The 19543-nt window shown below is 35.9% G+C and overlaps 1 protein-coding gene across 2 annotated transcripts in view; it reads left to right on the forward strand.

Moving 5' to 3' along the window:
- Nucleotides 1-12108: 12108 nt before the first annotated feature.
- The window catches only part of SLCO1B3 (solute carrier organic anion transporter family member 1B3), a 65415-nt gene continuing 57980 nt past the window's right edge, over nt 12109-19543 (forward strand). The window contains exons 1-2 of one of the 2 annotated variants that reach the window (XM_032347488.1): nt 12109-12215; nt 12380-12492. In XM_032347488.1, coding sequence (XP_032203379.1) covers nt 12480-12492 — 13 coding nt within the window. In that variant the 5' untranslated portion in view covers nt 12109-12215; nt 12380-12479. Of the gene's footprint in view, nt 12216-12317; nt 12493-19543 lie in introns of those variants that run through there. The other variant, XM_032347489.1, reaches the window with a different exon arrangement.

Raw genomic sequence — 19543 nt, forward strand, 5'->3', positions numbered from 1 at the left:
AGCCTAAGTCCAACAAGAAGGCCCAGTTCAAAAATGCTATAGTCAAAAAAACAAAAACAAAAACAAAAAACCAACCAAACAAACAAACAAAAACCAATAGTCTTCAACAGTGGAAGGATCAAATAGTCCAAACAAAATAGTTTGCTGTTTTTTCCTTTTTCCATTACATACCAATCCTGTAAATACGAATGGGATAAAAACAAGATGGAAAGTTTGGGGATGGAGAGCAGAGGACTTTTTCCTTTAAATGTATATTAACGTTGTCAAGTATATTAACGTTGTCATTTCATTTGAATTAGTGATGTGAGATCATCTCATATTGTACTATTTTTGAAAATGAAAATAGACATGTTTTGTTTCCAGCAGGCCTCCATCAGACCTGCTGCTGCTGTGCTAGCTTGAGAGCAGGAATTCTTTTTGTCGTCTCAGTATGTCTTACCCAGAACAAATATTTGCCGAGTTGGTGAGTGACTACGCTTGTCAAGAATTTTCTTTGTAGGGATGAAATTAAAATTCATCGTCCTCATCCTGTCTCCCACATCCTCTTTATTTTTCAAACCTTTCTGTAGCAAAATTCTGAAAAATAACTCTTTTGCAAGTAAATTTCTAAACGGAATCCTATCCAATTTACTCTTGAGTAACTTGAAAAATAAGTAAAAATTGGCATGAAGGCTGATTGAATGATCGTTTTTCATAAAAGTACTGGATGTCGGTGAAAAGGAAGCATTTTTTATGCATAACCATTGATTTGACAGTGGAATTATAAAAACTAAACTCACTAATATGGCACATGAAGGTATCATTTAGTGGGGAATTGAATTTACTAAAGGGGACCCTGATATTTTGGATGAGTAAATTCATCTGACAGAAGTAAGCAGGCTTTTTATGCCTCAGAAAGCATATGATTAACTTTTTTTTTCTAACAAGCCGGACTTCATTTCAAAGGTCAAAAAAATTCCCTGAGCTCCTGGGCCAGACATTTAGAGGTAAGGCCTTGACCAACACGTGGGACTCCACAATTGTTCCACATTCAGTGGTCCACTTTCTTCTCTTGTTCCACAGCCATAGCCTCTAGAACTGACCAGCACCTCAAATGACCATCTGATTCCCTGTAACTTTCAGACAGGTTAATCTCCAGCAATGTCATTTTATAAATGGAATGAGTTTAATTGGATAAAATGATTTAGCCAAGGTGGAGGGGGGCAAACTAGTGCTGGCTCCTCTTCCATCATGAGGCCTCTGAAGCAGGTAATAAAAACAAGCCTTCTGAAACTCTGAAAAACAACTAGAAGAACTTTTATGACCGTTAGCATTTAAGAAATCTCCACTTATATATGACAGATTTATATAATCATACATAAATGGAGATTGATAGAATACAGTGACTGTAACATATCCTTGAGAATAATAATCATTTTTAATAATTTTATAACGTCTAGTAAGTATAATAATATTAAGTATTCTCCATATGTGTGCTGAGTGCTTTAGACACATTTCCTCAATTTCAAATATCAAAGTAACATTATGTGCTGGGTATAATTAGTGATATCTTTAGAGGAAGAAACCTAGATTTAGAGAGTTTAGCAACTTATTCAAAGCTAACAAGTCTCAGTAATTGGTTGAGCCAAGATTTAAATTGAGTTTTATCAGATTTGGATAGCCACATTATGCCTGTATTAATCTATACCCTAAATTATTATCTCCCAGTAATTTTGCTAAAAATAAATTTTGGACTTCTACTTTGGAAAAGTTTTAACATACCAAAATATGCACATGGTTAAAGAAAATCAAATGATGCAGAATGATTTAAAATGGAAAGTAACAGTCCTGCACCCTAACTTCACTTCTGTTCCTCAAAGGCAATTACTTCTTGCAAGTTTGGGTTGTTGGTTTTTCTGATGGTCACTTCCCTGTTTTTAAATAACATACAGGGACGCCTCGGTGGCTCAGTGGGTTAAACTGCTGCTTTCGACTCAGGTCATGATCTCAGGGTCCTAGGATCCAGCCCGGCATCAGGCTCTTTGCTCAGCGGGGAGCCTGCTTCGCCTTCTCTCTCTGCCTGCCTCTCTGCCTACTTGTGATCTCTCTCTCTCTGTAAAATGGATAAATGAAATCTTAAAAAAATAAAAAATAAAAATAAAAAAATAATAAATAACATACAAATACTGTTTATGGACTCATCGACTTTGGGCAACATCTATTGACTGTCCACTCTGATAGATTAGGAGTAATGCCTCTCCTCTCCTGTAATTAGTATATAGTGAGGTTACTATTCTGAGTTCTTCAAACGTCACCCTACTACCTCCATTTCTCATTTAAGAAACACAAACCATATTGTGTTTCCCCACCCTGCAAAATGAAGACCCTAGAGCTTCCTCCCTCTACTTGATGTTTCCAAACTCTCATCTCCTTTCTGTTCCCTGTGCCTTTACTTTAACATTGTCGAGAATAACACATGTGGTCAGCTCTGTGAACATTCCATCAGGAAAAGCCTGAATGGTTATGATAAGATCGATGCCATCTACTGGTGAAGCCATGAAATCTCACAATTAGGAAAAAAGAAAAAGGAATAAAAACATGTATTGAGGACCTCCTATGAATCAAGCATTAAAGGCACATTAACACATTTAAATATTAATGAGTATAATTAAAAGTTTTATGCTTCAATAATTTTAGAATATACTGAGTTAATGATAACTCACACAAGTGCAGGATCTCTAATGTGATGATGTACGCTGCTGATCTCTTCAAAAGATGAGTAACTTTATTTGGCAGACTTATTTGGCATTAAATCCACTTTGTATTAACAAGTCTTGGACCTAGGTAATTTTATTTGCAGTGTATTAGGAAAATACAATTTTATCCTCCTCCTTTATACATTTTTGTTATCCTATATGTCAGCTTCTGGTATCAAGCTTACGCAGTTTTGTAAAATTAACTAGAAAACTATTTCGTTTTTAAAGTTCTGGAACAGATTTTATAGCATAGGAAGTATCTGTCTCTTTTACATTTGAAAGAATGTTTTAGCCTTTTAAAGAAATAATACTTTGAAAAGTTTTTGATTGGTTATTTTAACTTTTTAAAAATATCTGCTTAGTGATTCAACTTTGAAAATTTGTGTTTTTTCCTAGAAAAATCTTCTAGTTTGTTTAAAGATTTTTTAATTTTATAAAATTAGAGCAAGTAAGCTTAGACTATATTCTTTTCTCATTCCTAGTTTTATACTTGGGTTTTTCATTTTTGTGGATTTTGCTTGACAGAGACTTTGCTGAAATTTTTGGAGAAATGGCTTTTGGATTCTGTTTCTCAGCTGCCTATTTAATATTTATTTATTTTTAATTAGTATTTATTTCTTACTTTCCTTCTTTCTTTAGGCATGCTTAAAAAAAATCTTTACCTAAATTCTTGACTTGTAAGCTTACAATTATATGCTCTAGCTTAATAATGAAAACATTAATATCTTTTAATGTAAAAATTTGTATATAATTAAAAGGTTTGCCATGCTGCAGTACCAATGATGTTTTCCAAATTGTTTACAAATACACTCTGGATTTTCTATTAGATTCAAATATGCTATTTGCTCTGAAAGGAAAATGATTTAAAATTTCTCTTTTTGGATATTTTAATTTAAATTTGTCTTTTATTTTTCAGATTGATCACATTTATAGTTAGGGAGTGTAGTTTATTCAATTTATCCTTTTGGAAATTAATTGAGGACTTAACCAAAGAAATCAGTTTATGAATATTAAGTACAGGTTTTGAAAATAAAGTATGTTCATTGATTGTAAGACTATATTAAATATATATTTACCAAATCAGACCAATTAATTATGCCATTCACATCTTTTGACACTTATTTTCTTTACTGTTTTTTAAAGCTTGAGAGTAATCGTATATTAAAATCTTTTCATATGATTGAATGAGTTTTGTGAATTGCTTCCATTTTTTCCAAAGTTTTCATTTGTAGAATTTAATTTGTTTTATAGCTATTATGTATTTGTGATATATAGACTTGATTTTTAAAAATGTATTGTAGTTAATATTTTTTTTGAATTTTATTATAATAATATTGCCACTTCTGCTGTCTATATTGGTTATGTTTACTTGATATATTTTTGGCCCTGCCTTTATTTTTTTTAATTTTTTTGTGTTCTGTTTAAGGTTCGAAATTTATTAACAGGATACAATTAGATTTTTTCTGTACTTTATCTAAAATTTTTTCTATTAGCAAATATATTTGTCATACTTGATGTTTGATTTTCCTTCTTTTATATTATTTATTCCATTTTGTTTTATGTTTTCTTCCTTGTGTTTTCCTTTATTCTTCCATATGCTATCTGTGCTATATTTTTGCTTTTATTTTGTTTTTTGTTTTTTTTTAAGATTTTGTTTATTTGTCAGAGAGAAAGAGAGAGCACAAGCAGGGGGAGAACCAGGTAGAGGGAGAAGCAGGCTCCCTCCCAGGAACCTGGGATCATGACCTGAGTTGAATGCAAACTTTTAACCAACTGAGCCACCCAGGCATCCCTATATTTTTGCTTTTTGTTCTTACTAACAACATGGAAGTTATAACCACTCCTTTAGCAATTTGAAAAATATTTTACAATTGGTTATCCTAAGGTTATCCCCAAATTATATAAATATGCATTAATACTATTTTTCTCTTCTTAAAAATGCAAAACATCAAGTAATGCTTTCCATTGACTCTTTGTATGAGGTTAAACATTTAAAATGTTAAACTTAAACGTCTTGAATGTAAGACCTGAAACCATAAAACTACTAGAAGAAAACATAAGAGGAGAGCTCCTTGGCACTAGTCTTTTTTTTTTTTCCTTCCAAAGATTTTATTTATTTATTTGACAGAGAGAGAATGAGAGAGAGAGAGAGAGAGATTACAGGCAGGCAGAGAGGCAGGCAGAGAGAGGGAGGGAAGCAGGCTTCCTGCCGAGTGGAGAGCCTGATGCAGGGCTTGATCCCAGGACCCTAAGATCATGACCTGAGCCAAAGGCAGAGGCTCAACCCACTGAGTCACCCAGGTGCCCTGACAGTAGTCTTGACAGTAATTTTTTGGGATTTGACACCAAAAGCAAAGGCAACTTAAGCAAAGATAAGCAAGTGGGATGACATCAAACTAGAGCGCTTCTGCACAGCAAAAGAAAAAGACAACAAAATGAACAGGCAACCTATAAAATGGGAGAATGTATTTGTAAATCATATATCTGATAAAGGGATTAATAGTCAAAATATATAATGAATTCATACAACTCACAGCAACAAAATAAACAATCCAATTAAAAAATGGGCAGAAGAACTGAGCAGAAATTTTACCAAGGAAGACATACAGATTTCCATCAAGAAAATGAAAAGGTGTTCAATATCACTAATCATCAAGAAAATGAAAATCAAATCCACAATGAGATATCTCTTCACACTTTGTTAGAATGGCTGTCATCAAAAGGCAAGTGGTAACGGGCATGACAGGGATGTGGAGAAAAGGAAACCCATGTAAACTATTGGTGAGAATATAAATATATGCAGCCATGACAGAAAACAGTGTGGAGGTTCCTCAAAAATTTTGAAATACAACCACCATATGATTCAGCAGTTCCACGTCTGGTATATATTCAAAGGAAATGAAAACAGGATATTGAAAAGATACCTGCATTTCCATGTTCATGTTCATCACAGCATTATTCATATAGATAAGATTTGGAAGCAACCCAAGTGTCCATCAGTGGATGAATGGTTAAAGAAGATGTGGTATACACCTGCTATATATGATGGGATATAATTCAGCCATGAGAAAGAAGGGGACCTTGCCTTGTGTGACACCATGGATGGACTTTGAGGGCATTACGCTAAGTGACATAAGCCAAAGACAGAAAGACAAATACTATATGGTATCACTTACATGTGAAACCTGAACAACAACAAAAAATTAAATTCATAGAATCAGAGAGTAGAAGAATGGTTGCCAGGGGTTAGAGGGTGGGGAAGATTGAGAGAGGTTGGTAAAAGGGTACAGATTTTAAAAGGGTAAGAAGAAAGATCTGAGGATCTAATATAAAACGTGGTGATTATTATCGATACTGTATTGTATAATTGAAATTGCTAAGAGAATAGAACTTAACTGTTCTCACCCACAAAAATGAGGTTATGGTTGTGTTAATTAAGTAGATGAGGGATTCTTTAGATATATATCAAACAATCACCATTATGTATATTTGGGATATCTTACTATTTTATATGTCAGTTTTACCTCGGTAGACCTACCACTTGTTTCAATTTAAAAAATAAAACTACAGAGGGAGACAAACCATAAGTGACTCTTAATCTCACAAAACAAACTGAGGGTTGCTGGGGGGAGGGGGCTTGGGAGAAGGGGGGTGGAGTTATGGACATTGGGGGGGGGTGTGCTTTGGTGAGTGCTGTGGGATGTGTGGACCTGGCGATTCAAGGACCTGTACCCCTGGGGATAAAAATATATGTTTATAAAAAATAAAAAATTTAAAAATAAATAAATAAAATAAAACTACAAAAAATTGTCTTTACTTTCTATCTCCTCTCCCCATCACAATTCCAAGATTGTTTTACTAATGTAATCAAAGATGTAAGATGTAAATTATTAATAAATTACTTTTGTGTGTCTTGTCTTTGCTATATAAACAAATCCACAAGGAAAATTTAAAGCATACACCCTTTTGCCTGTATTTATATCTTTAAAATAGATTCCTAGAGATAGAGGGTTTTAAATATACTAACCAGTGGCATTCCAAAAGGGAAAGACAATAGAACGTCACATAAAATGCATTTGAAAAATTAGCTGTTTTAAATGTCCCTAATTTGTCAATTTTATACATTAAAAATGGCATATCAGTGTTTTGATTTTTATTCTTTTTGCTAGTGTGTTAAAACTCGTATGTCTACTGGTCACATCTCTTATAGGTTGTGTTCACAGCCTTGAATATTATTTATCTTGGTAGTTATTAATACTGTGATTGTGTTCCGTTTGTAATATTTTTTCTAATTTGGGGGTGGAATTAGTTTGCTAGAGCTGCCACAATATAATACCACCAACTGCGTGGCTTAAACAATGGACATTTATCTTCCCACAGTCCTGGGAACTGGAAGTCCATTATCAAAGTATTGTCAGGTTTGCTTTCTCTGGAGGGCTCCCTTTTAGCTTGCAGAGAGCTGCCTTCTCCAGGTCTTCGTGTGGTCTTTTTTTGTGTACATGTGTATCCCTGGTGTCTCTTCCTCTATCCTAATATCCTGCTCTTATAAGGATATCAGCCAGATTAGATTTGGGCCCACCCTAATGGCCTCATTTTAGTCACCTCTTGGAAGGTTCTATCTCAAAGTACTGTCACATTCTGGGATACTGGGTTTAGAGCTTCACGTACTGCAGAGAACTCATTATGGTAGTAGGACTGACCAAGGAAAGCAGAATATGCACTACCATAGTAATCAGAGTACCGGCAATCTGGGTGGTTTCAGAAGTCATCAGTTAACAGACAGGAGGGTAGGACCACAGAAGCAAAAGCTCTCCTGGTCCACAAAGTCAGGTTACCTACTAACTGTGGGGGTTGCTAGGCAGGTGCCCTGACTCACCGCCAGTACCTGTCATTGGCCAACCTGAGTTGAGATTCAAGGCCTCTGAAGTTCAAGGTAGACTAACCTAGGATAAAAACTGGTGTGAGAAACTCTGATAACTTTGTGAATAGAGCACCCGCACTGATCCAACATATAATTTTTGGCCATATATATATATATATATATATATATATATATATTTTTTTTTTTTTTTTTAATGTGACCATGGCCTTCCCAGGCCTTACATAACTTCAACACAGCTACCTCTCACTCTCATTTCCTCCTCTCTTCCCCTCTCACTCTGCTCCACTCAGGCCTCCCTCATGTTCCTCCAGCACATCAAGCAGCCTCTATATCAGGGTCTCTGCATTTCCTGAGCCCTTTCTGGAACATTTTGCCCCTATGACTTGACCCCTCACTCTCTCTTTGTTCAAACATTGGCCCTTAGAGAACTTCCATGAAAACCCTATTTAGAAGAGGATATGTGACCCCTTTCTATTCCATTAATCTTACTTATGTCTCTTTACAGCAGTTATTCCTCCTTAATATATAAATATATATCCTCTTGCTAACTTATTTATTGCCTGCAAGTTCCACAGTGTGTCAAGAAGTAGTTGTCCCCCACTGTAACTATCTTGGCACAGAATGGGTACCCAGTGACTGAAAGAATGAAACATCCCAGATTTGAGAGAAGTGTCTGGAGGTTAGAATAGAAGTCTTCTTCTCCATTAAATAACAAAACAAAAACAAAAACAAAAAAAAATTTGTCCGTTAAAAAAAAAAATGTGTAAATAAATATCACATACCGGAAGCTAACAAACTCTCGAACCAAACTTTGACATGAATTTTTACAGAATTAAGGTATTATTTACAACTAATTGGGCTTTACTACTGAGGTTATTCGGTCGTACCTACACTTAAGACCTTCTAACAGATTGCATTTTCTAACATTCAGCCTCCCACATCTTGACGGCCCAATCTCAGGTTATGCAGTGCTTAAGGCCAGGTCTGGCTTGGATTAAATCCACGTTTTAAAAATTCAGGCACTGATTTATTTCATGCCTAAGGCCAGTGTGATTGGAACATACTTCATGCTTCATAAGCAAAATCCAGAGTAGTAAAATATTCCAATTCCAAGACAGAGAAGTATTCAGGAGGCTAACAAGTGCATATGTTTTGCCTTATTCAGAAATGCATATTAAAAACAACAACAATAACAAAAACAACAAACCCACCAGAACCCTGGCCATTTTGAAAGGATTTCTCCTCCTGCAATTCTTCATGTGATGAGTATTTATTGTACATTTGTAAACGGAGTCTTTGCCATTAGGTATCTGGGTCTGGATTGCCTGGGAGCTGGCAAAATGCCGTGTCTGTACATGGACATCACCTCACCTACTCTCCTGTCCACCCCACCATACTTGAGGGAATGCAGTCCCTCTCACTTCAGGGGTGCCCTGCTTCTTTGCCTTCATCAGAACATTCTACAGTCCCTAGGAATTTGTCATAGAGCCACAGGCACAGTACCCGCTCTTGTGGCCCTGTTGTGGCCCTTCCGATTCCTCCAACTTGGAGGAACATGATAGCTAAAGCACTTGACTTCTGTACACAGGATGCTTATTAAAGACCTGTGTCTGAAATAAAGTTCTGCTTCAGTATCCAGCTTTTATTTTTTTTCTTATATTGCCTTCCCACTAGATGGTGAGTTCCTTTTTCTCAAGCTATTAAAGGAAAAAAAAATAGGAGAAAGAGAACAACTCCTTCTTGATCTTACAGCTCCCTCTAGTTACTATTTTATCCTTCTTTTATTATACCCTAGTTCCCAAAAATATTCTGTAGAATATTAAGTTATTTTTCATCAATCGCTAAGTATAGGCATTGTGTTCCTATAAACATATACATTCAATTAATGATCTGAACAATCAAGATACGTAAATAATGATTCCTGTGTTAAAGATGAGAGGGACACTGAGGCTTAAAGAAGTTAACTAATTTTCACAAAGTCATAAGAGTCTACAGAGCCAACCCTGGGTTCAAATCTAACTTCTGGTGGCTATCTTAAAATTACATGACATTCCTATCTTCCTTTCCTATACAGCCACCAGTCCTATTGGATTAGCGTCCCCATCCTTATGACCTCATTTAACCCTTATTACTTCCTAAGAACATAATCTCCAAAAGCAGCTATACTGAGTGTTAGGGCTTCAATATATGCATTTTGGGACAACACAGTTCAGTTTAGCACCTCTTTTTAATGTAAGAGTGGATGACCAGACACACTGACCATAATAATAATTTAAAGTAACAGCAGCACAATGTGCCCACATTGTTTTTTAAATTGGGATAAAATTTACATACCATAAAATTCATTATTTTAAAGTGTTCAATTCAGTGGGTTTTTAAATATATTGAAAGAACCATGCAAACATCATCACTGTTCATTTTAGAACACTACCCCCCCAAAAAAACACTCATTAGCAGTCACTCCTCACTCTTTCTCTCTCCTGCTGCTGCCCCTGTCAGCCACTAATCTATTTTTCTGTCTTGATGAATTTGTCTATTCTGAGCTTTCACATAACTGGAAATATAAAAAAATGTGAACTTTTGTGGCCACAATTGTTTTAAAAAAATACTTCAAATATTTCTTGTGTTTAATCTTCCTAACAACTTATAAGGCAGGCATTATTATTATTTAACAGATGAGAAAAAGTGAGATATGGTTTAGGAACTTAACTGGGTCCCAATGTTCCTAAGTGGAAGAGCTAGACTTGAAGCCTAGGTAATCTGTATTCAGTCTGTATTAACTCAAAGGTAATATGAGTTTCTCCTTCAAGGAACTTCATCAAAATTTATCTCCAGAGTGATTAAGAATGGAAAGAATATCAGTTGGAGTCTGGGGGGGAAATAGAATATCTGTGGTCGAGTGAATGATATTTAAGGTGGCATGACCAATATGGAGTAGGGTCTCAATCTGAGGTGAGAGTGGAAGCAGATTCAACTTCTTGGAAGAGAATGGGCTGTTGGAACTATGGTCAATAGTGTAGACAATGGTATAGACTAGGATCATTTCTAAAGTGGAGCATGATAAAGAAAAGGAATGAGATTATGTTCAAGATTCACATGTATTTGAAGGAAATAACAAAATAAGATTAATTATTAATTAATAAGACTAATAAGAAGGCAGTTACCACCTGTGTTCTTTTCCTATTGCTACTATACAAAGTATCACAGATTAGTGGTTTGCCCTAGCACAAATTTATTCTCTTCTGGCTGTTGAAGTCCCAAGTCTGAAATCAGTTTCACTGGGATAAAATCAAGGTATTGGCAGGGCTGGCTCCTTTGGAGACTTTGAGAGTAGAGTCTGTTTTCTGGATTTTCTCAGCTTCTAGTAACTTGTATTCTGAGGCTTCTGGCCTCTTTCTCCATGTCAAAATGTGTTGCTGCAGTCTGTGCTACCACAGCATCACCTTCTTCTCTGAGTGTGACTACACTATACTACACTACAACCTGGCTCTACTCCCTTCTTAAAGAACACTTCCAGGGGCGCCTGGGTGGCTCAGTGGGTTAAGCCTCTGCTTTCGGCTCAGGTCATTATTCCAGGGTCCTGGGATCGAGCCCCACATTGGGCTCTCTGCTCGGCAGGGAGCCTGCTTCCCCCTCTCTCTCTCTGCCTGCCTCTCTGCCTACTTGTGGTCTCTCTCAGTCAAATAAATAAATAAAATCTTAAAAAAAAAAAAAAAAGAACACTTCCAATTGCAGTTAGAACCAACCCAAATTGTCCAGGATACCCTACCTATGTTAAGATCCTTAATCACATTTGCACAGTCTCTTTTGCCACATAAGTGAACATTTACAGGTTCCAGTGATGAGGACTGGATATCTTTGGGGGCCACCATTGAGTTTCCCATGTCATCATTCTCCACTGCCTTTCAAATTTCTTTTATATATTACGTAAATTCCACAAGGGGCATTGCTCAGATAGCAAATCCCAAGACACCATTTGAACTTCTATTTAATCACTCACTGTTTTATTCAACAGATACTTGATGGATATCTACTAGGTATCCAGAACTGTGTTAGCCCACCATAGATATAGTCCGGCCTCCATGGAACTCACAGGTCACATTATCCCCTTTATTAAATAATGTACACCCTTCCCCTTACTCCTTTTCTTGCTTCTGTGAGTTTGCCCTTCATTGTCCAGTCTTGCCTTCCTTACCCTAAACCAGGTAGCCTGACTTTGTCAGAGGACGGGGCAAGAGTAGAATTCATTTAAACACATAACATGAATAGCATGATTCGTTTATTAGCATGAGAAACTTCAGATGGAGTTTTCTTCTTCAGTTATTACTTTTACTTCACCTAACCTGAAGGTTACATGGAAATTTAATATCCTAGGCATGGGTTAAATTTGGGACGGCCCCTAATCTCCTTTGAATAGGGATTAGTGACTGTATAAATATTGCCCAAGAAAGAGCTGATCTTTGGAGAATGATGGCTGCTTTTACCGCAAACGGCTAAATGAGTACTTGGATGTGTGAACTGTTGATAGTATTCATCTTTACAGATAGGAGTCTGCTTCCATCTACTGGCTGGAGAATTTCACAATCAGGACCACACAGGTAATTTCTACTTGGATTTTTGTATTTGTTTCTGAGTTAAAGGCATAATGTCCACTCCTGCCTACTAGGCCTTCTTTACTCCCAAACTAACCAGCTCTTTCTGGTCCTGCCTTCCAGAGTGGGTGATTACACTAACAAGTGTGCTGTCTTGTGAAAACTGTTAGGTAGCTACAGAGAACCAAGTATCTCAGAGGACATCTGAATCCAGAAGGAAGTCTGTGGAATACAGAACACACTTAGAGGACCCTGAGGAAAAGGAGCAAGATGATCAAAGGAGGTAAGGGCATGACTGGAATTTCAGGGGGCCGAGATTAACCATTGCTGAGGACAGGAGAATTCTGTTGTTCCAAAGACAGTCTTGGGGATTGTAACTAGCCTTTGTTATGTCATGTGAGAGCAAACAGCTTGAAAATTCTCTAGGAAAGTTGTGATTTCCAGAACAAAATATTTATTTTACTGTCAGAAATGTTAAGAATCTTTTAGAAAACAGGGTTAGTTAGGATTTCTATTACAGAAAACCAAATGTTATACTTGTGCTATTCAAGAGAACACACACTTTCGCCATTTGAGTGTGAAAAATATATTCTGAGTTTGAGCCAAAGAGACCTAGAAAGAGTTGAGGGGAAGATTTGAATCATTTGAAATATATTAGAGGACTCTGTCACAAAGTCTTACAGAATTAGTATGAACATAGTCTATGATCAAATAAGTGCAAAAATGAAACAGTGGGATTTCATTTTGCAATTAATTGTCCAAGATTGAAGGAATATATGATTGATGGGTAAGAATTAAGAGGTGCAATGTATTTGGAGGCACTGTTACTAATCCTTTTAGAAGGCAATTTTGAAAAGTGAACTTTGAAAAGTTTATATTCTGATTTAGTCATTTTGTTTCTAGGATATACACCGTAGAAATAATCATGGATATGTTTAAATATTTACATAAAAATATATTCCTTACAGTATTGTTTAATCAGAAAAGGTCTATTATAATAGTTACCATATATTCAGTAGTTGCAATGTTTCTGACATTGTGCTTGATCCTTGATCTTGAGAGACAGCAGGGAAATAAAGGAAGAGAAAAGAGAAGGAAAAGAGAGGAATACTATAAGGAAAGAGAAATTAAAAAAAATAAAAGAAAATAAAAAGAAAATAGAAGTAATAGGGTATTCATTGCCTATTCCCTATATTTCCTAACAAACTATAATTTGGTATTTCAGGCCTTAGAAAGAGTTAGATTAAAGGTGGAAGCCTTAAAAATGGTGTAAGATTCTGTGACCCTCGTAGGAAAAGGGCATTTTTCCCTTTGCTGCACTTCAGCCATGATACAGACTGATAATCCTGAAGTGATGCTGCCCAATAAGGCAGACTCTGTAGTTACATGTGGCTACTTACATCTAAATTAAAGAAAATAAGAAAGTCAGTTGTTCAGTCACACAAGCCACATTTGAAGTGTTCCCTAACCACATACAACTAGTTGCTACCACATTTGAGAGTACACTTATAGAACATTTGCATCATCATAGGAAGTGCTGTTACATAGCACTGCTCTGAAGGCTCAACACAAATAAATAACTGTGAGTTCTATGCCTTGTTGAGCTGTGGGAAAGATCTATTCCATTTCATGTCAGTCACCCCATCTTGTACCTGGTATTTATTATCACTGGGAAATTGTTTCAAAATAATAAAATTAGATTTCTACTTTCCCCCATCATCTCATTCCCTCACTTACTCTCCATATACCCTTCTTCCTGCCTCATTGGACTTTTAATTTATTGGTCCCTCTATTTTCTCCTTATCCACTGGTACATTGATGTCCAATAAACATAATGAACTATGATGATTATATAGGTACTCTGATAATCTGCATTACTTTAAAGAAATTCTAGTCATGGTTTGCTAAGTTTTTATAATGAGTAATGAAGAATTTTATCAAATGCATTTTTTGTACCTTTTAAAATGATAATATGAATTTAGAGGATTTTCCTCTTTACTCTATCAATGCAGTCAATTACCTTGATTGACTTTTAAATGTTAAGCTATTGGTAATTTTAAAATCTCAGAAAACTAGAAATAGAAGGGAACCTCTTTAGCCTGTGTATACAGAAACCTACAGCTAGCATCATTCTTTTAAAAAATATATATTATTTATTTATTTATTTATTTATTTATTTATTTATTATTATTTATTTATTTAGAGAACAGGGGGAGAGACAGAGGGAAAAGGAGAAGGAACATTTCAAGCAGATTCTGCATTAACTATAGAACCCAAAGTGGGACTCAATCTCACCACCCTGAGATCATGACCTGATCTAAAATCAAGAGTTGGACACTTGACCAACTGAGTCACACAGGTGCTTGCTAGCATGATAATTTTTTTATTAACATATAATGTATTATTTGCTTCAGGGGTATAGGTCTGTAAATCATCAGTCTTACACAGTTCACAGCACTCACAATAACACATATCCTCCCCAATGTCCATAACCCAGACACCCTATCCTTCCCTATGCCCCCATACCCCAGCAACCTTCAGTTTGTTTCCTGAGATTAAAAGTCTCTTCTAGTTTGTCTCCTTCCCAATCCCATCTTGTTTCATTTTTTTCCCTCTCTATCCCCCACAACCCCCTGCTCTGCCTCTCAAATTCTTCATATCAGAGAAATCATATGATAATTGTCTTTCTCCTATGGACTTATTTTGCTTAGCATAATACCCTCTAGTTCCATCCATGTCATTGAAAATGAAAAGATTTCAGGGTTTTTTTGATGGCTGCAAAATATTCCATTGCATATATATACACCACATCTACTTTATCCTTTCATTTGTTTATGGACATCTAGGCTCTTTCCATAGCTTGGCTATTGTGGACATTGCTGCTATAAACATTTTGCATGTGCCTCCTTCAGATCACTATATTTGTATCTTTAGGATAAATATCCAGTAGTGCAATTTCTGGGTTGTAGGGTAGCTCTATTTTCAACTTTTTTAGGAATCTCCATTCTGTTTTCCAGAGTGGCTGCACCAGTTTGCATTCCCACAAGTGGTGTAGGAGAGTGCCCCTTTCTCTGCATCCTGACCAACATCTGTTGTTTCCTGACTTGTTAATTTTAGCTATTCTGACTAGTGTGAGATGGTATCTCACTGTGGTTTTGGTTTGTATTTCCCTGATGCTGAGTGATATTGAGCACTTTTTCATATGTCTGTTAGCCATTTGGATGTCTTCTTTGTGGAAATGTCTGTTCATGTCTTCTGCACATTTCTTGATTGGATTATTTGTCCTTGGGTGTTGAGTTTCATAAGTTCTTTATACATTTTGGATACTAGTCCTTTATCTGATATGTCATTTGAAAATATCTTCTTTCATCCTGTCACTTGTCTTTTGGTTTTGTTGACTGTTTCCTTTGCTGTGCAAAAGCTTTTGATCTTGATGAAGTTTCAATAGTTCTTTTTTCCCTTGCTTCCCTTGCCTTTGGCAATGTTTCTAGGAAGAAGTTGCTGCGGCTGATGTCGAAGAGGTTGCTAGCTGTGTTCTCCTCAAGGATTTTGATGGGTTCCTTTCTCACATTGAGTTCTTTCATCCATTTGGAGTCTGTTTTTGTGTGTGGTGTAAGGAAATGGTCCAGTTTCATTCTTCTGCATGTGGCTGTCCAAGGTTCCCAACACCATTTGTTGAAGAGACTGTCTTTCTTCCATTGGACATTCTTTCCTGCTTTGTCAAAGATTAGTTGACAATAGAGTTGAGGGTTCATTTCTAGGCTCCCTATTCTGTTCCATTGATCTATGTGTCTGTTTTTGTGCCAATACCATACTGTCTTGATGATTACAGCTTTATAATAGGATTTGAATTCTGCAATTGTGATGCCACTGACTTTGGTTTTCTTTTTCAACATTCCTCTTGCTATTCAGGGTCTTTTCTGGTTCCATATAAATTTTAGGATTATTTGTTCCATTTCTTTGAAAAAAAGTGATGGTATTTTGATAGGGATTGCATTAAACATGTAGATTGCTTTAGGTAGCATAGACATTTTCACAGTATTTGTTCTTCCAATCCACGAGAATGGAACGTTTTTCCATTTCTTTGTGTCTTCTTCAATTTCTTTCATGAGTACTTATAGTTTTCTGAGTAGAGATTCTTTGTCTCTTTGGTTAGGTTTATTCCTAGGTAGATTATGGTTTGGGGTGCAATCTTAAATGGGATCGACTCTTTAATTTTTCTTTCTTCTGTCTTGCTGTTGGTATATAGAAATGCAACTGATTTCTGTGCATTGATTTTATATACTGAATACTTTACTGAATTCCTGTATGAGTTCTAGCAGTTTTGGAGTAGAGTCTTTTGAGTTTTCCACATAAAGTATCATATCATCTACAAAGAGTGAGAGTTGGACTTCTTTGCTGATTAGGATGCCTTTAATTTCTTTTTGATGCCTGATTGCTGAGGTTAGGCCTTCTAATACTATATTGAATAGCAGTAGTGATAGTGGACAGCCATGCCGTGTTCCTGATCGTAGAGGAAAAACTCTCAGTTTTTCCCCATTGAAAATGATATCCACTATGTGTTTTTCATAGATGGCTTTTATGGTATTGAGATATGTACCCTCTGTCCCTACACTGTGAAGAGTTTTGATCAAGAAAGGATGCTGTGCTTTGTCAAATGTTTTTTCAGCATCTATTCAGAGTATCATATGGTTCCTGTTCTTTCTTTTATTACTGTATTGTGTCACATTGGTTGATTTGCAGATGTTGAACCAACCTTGCCGCCCAGGAATAAATCCCACTTGGTCATGGTGAATAATCCTTTTAATGTACTGTTGGATACTATTGGCTAGTATTTTTGTGAGAATTTTTGCATCTATGTTCATCAAGGATATTGGTCTGTAATTCTTTTTGATGGGGTCATTGTCTGGTTTTGGGATCAAGGTAATGCTAGCCTCATAAGATGAGTTTGGAAGTTTTCCTTCTATTTCTCTTTTTTAGAACAGTTTCAGGAGAATAGAAAGAATTAATTCTTCTTTAAATGTTTGGTAGAATTCCCCTGGGAAGCCATCTGGTCCTGGGCTCTTTGTTTTTTGGGAGATTTTTGATTATGGCTTCAATCGCCTTACTGGTTATGTGTCTGCTCAGGTTTTCTATTTATTTTTGGTTCAGTTTTGATAGTTTATGTCTTTAGGAATGCATACCTTTCTTCCAGATTGTCAAATTTGCTGGTGTATGGTTGTTCATAATATGTTCTTATAATTGTTTGTATTTCTACGGTGTTGGTTGTGATCTCTCCTCTTTCATTCATGATTTTATTTTTTGGAGTCCTTTCTTTTTTCTTTTTGATAAGTCTGGCCAGGGGTTTATCAATCTTATTAATTCTTTCAAAGAACCAGCTCCTAGTTTTGTTGATTTGTTCTATCGTTTTTTTGGTTTCTATTTCATTGATTTCTTCTCTGATTTTATTAGTTCTCTTCTCCTGCTGGGTTTAGGCTTTCTTTGCTGTTCTTTCTCCTGCTCCTTTAGGTGTAGGGTTAGGTTGTGTACTTGAGACTTTTCTTGTTTCTTGAGAAAGGATTGTACTGCTCTATGCTTTCCTCTCAGGACCACCTTTACTATGTCCCAAAGATTCTGAACAGTTGTGTTTTTATTTTCATTTGTTGCCATAATTTTTTCAATTCTTCTTTAATTTCCTGGTTGACCCCTTCATTCTTTAGTAGGATGCTCTTTAGCCTCCGTTTTTTGAGTTCTTTCCAACTTTCTTCTTGTGGTTGAGTTCTAGTTTCAAAGCATTGTTGTCTGAAAATATGCAGGGAATGATCCCAATCTTTTGACACTGGTTGAGACCTGATTTGTGACCCAGGATGTGATCTGTTCTGGAGAATGTTCCATGTGCATTAGAGAGGAATGTGTATTCTGTTGCTTTGGGATGGGATGTTCTGACTATATCTGTGATGTCCATCTGGTCCAGTGTGTCATTTAAAGCATTTATTTCCTTGTTGATCTTCTACTTAGATGATCTGTCCATTTCAGTGAGGGAGGTTGTTAAAGTCCCCTACTATTATTGTATTATTGCCAATGTGTTTCTTTGATTTTGTTATTAATTTGTTTATTTAATTGGCTGCTCCCATGTTAGGGACATAAATATTTAAAATTGTTAGAACTTCTTGTTAGACAGACCCTTTGAATATGATATAGTATCCTTCCTCATTTCTTATTATAGTCTTTGGCTTAAAATCTAATTTATCTGATAGAACAATCACCACCCCAGCTTTCTTTTAATGTCCATTAGCATGGTAAATTGTTTTCCACCACCTCACGTTCAATCTGGAGGTATCTTTGGGTCTAAAATGAGTTTCTTGCAGAGAGCATTTCAATGGGTCTTGTTTTTTTTATCCATTCTGATGCCCTGTGTCTTTTTATTGGAGCATTGAGCCCATTTACATTCAGAGTAACTATTGAAAGATATGAATTTAGTGCCATTGTACTCCCTGTAAGGTGACTGTTACTGTATACTGTCTCTGTTCCTTTCTGATCTACTACTTTTAGGCTTTCTCTTTGCTTAGAGGACCCCTTTCCATATTTCCTGTAGGGTTGGTTTGGTATTCACAAAATCTTTTAATTTTTGTTTGTCCTGGAAGTTTTTATCTCTCCTTCTATTTTCTATGACAGCCTAGATGGATATAGTATTCTTGGCTGCATATTTTTCTTGTTTAATGCTCTAAATATATCATGCCAGTCCTTTCTGGCCTACCAGGTCTCTGCAGATAGGTCTGCTCCCAATCTAATACTTCTACTATTGTATGTTACAGATCTCTTGTCCAAGCTGCTTTTAGGATTTTCTCTTTGTTACTGAGACTTGTAAGTTTTACTGTTAGATGATGGGGTATTGACCCATTTTTATTGATTTTGAGGGGGGTCTGTGCCTCCTGGATTTTGATGCTGTTCCCTTCACCAAATTAGGGAAATTCTCTGCTATAATTTGCTCCAATATACCTTCTACCCCTGTGTCTCTTTCTTCTTCTTCTGGGATCCCAATTATTCTAATATTGTTTCATCTTATGGTATCACTTATCTCTCAAATTCTCCCCTCATGGTCCAGTAGTTGTTTGTCTCTCTGTGTCTCAGCTTATTTATTCTCCATCATTTGGTCTTCTGTATCACTAATTCTCTCTTCTGCCTCATTTATCCTAGCAGTAATAGCCTCCACTTTTTATTATACCTCATTAATAGCTCTTTTGACTTCAGCTTGGTTAATTTTAGTGATAAGTAAATAAAAGTAAATAATAAATAAGTAATAAATAAGTAAATAAGTAAATAAAACTTATCACTTAGTGATAAGTTCTTTTATT

The sequence above is a fragment of the Mustela erminea genome, chromosome 6 (assembly GCF_009829155.1).
Source record: "Mustela erminea isolate mMusErm1 chromosome 6, mMusErm1.Pri, whole genome shotgun sequence".
Taxonomy (NCBI): Eukaryota; Metazoa; Chordata; class Mammalia; order Carnivora; family Mustelidae; genus Mustela; species Mustela erminea.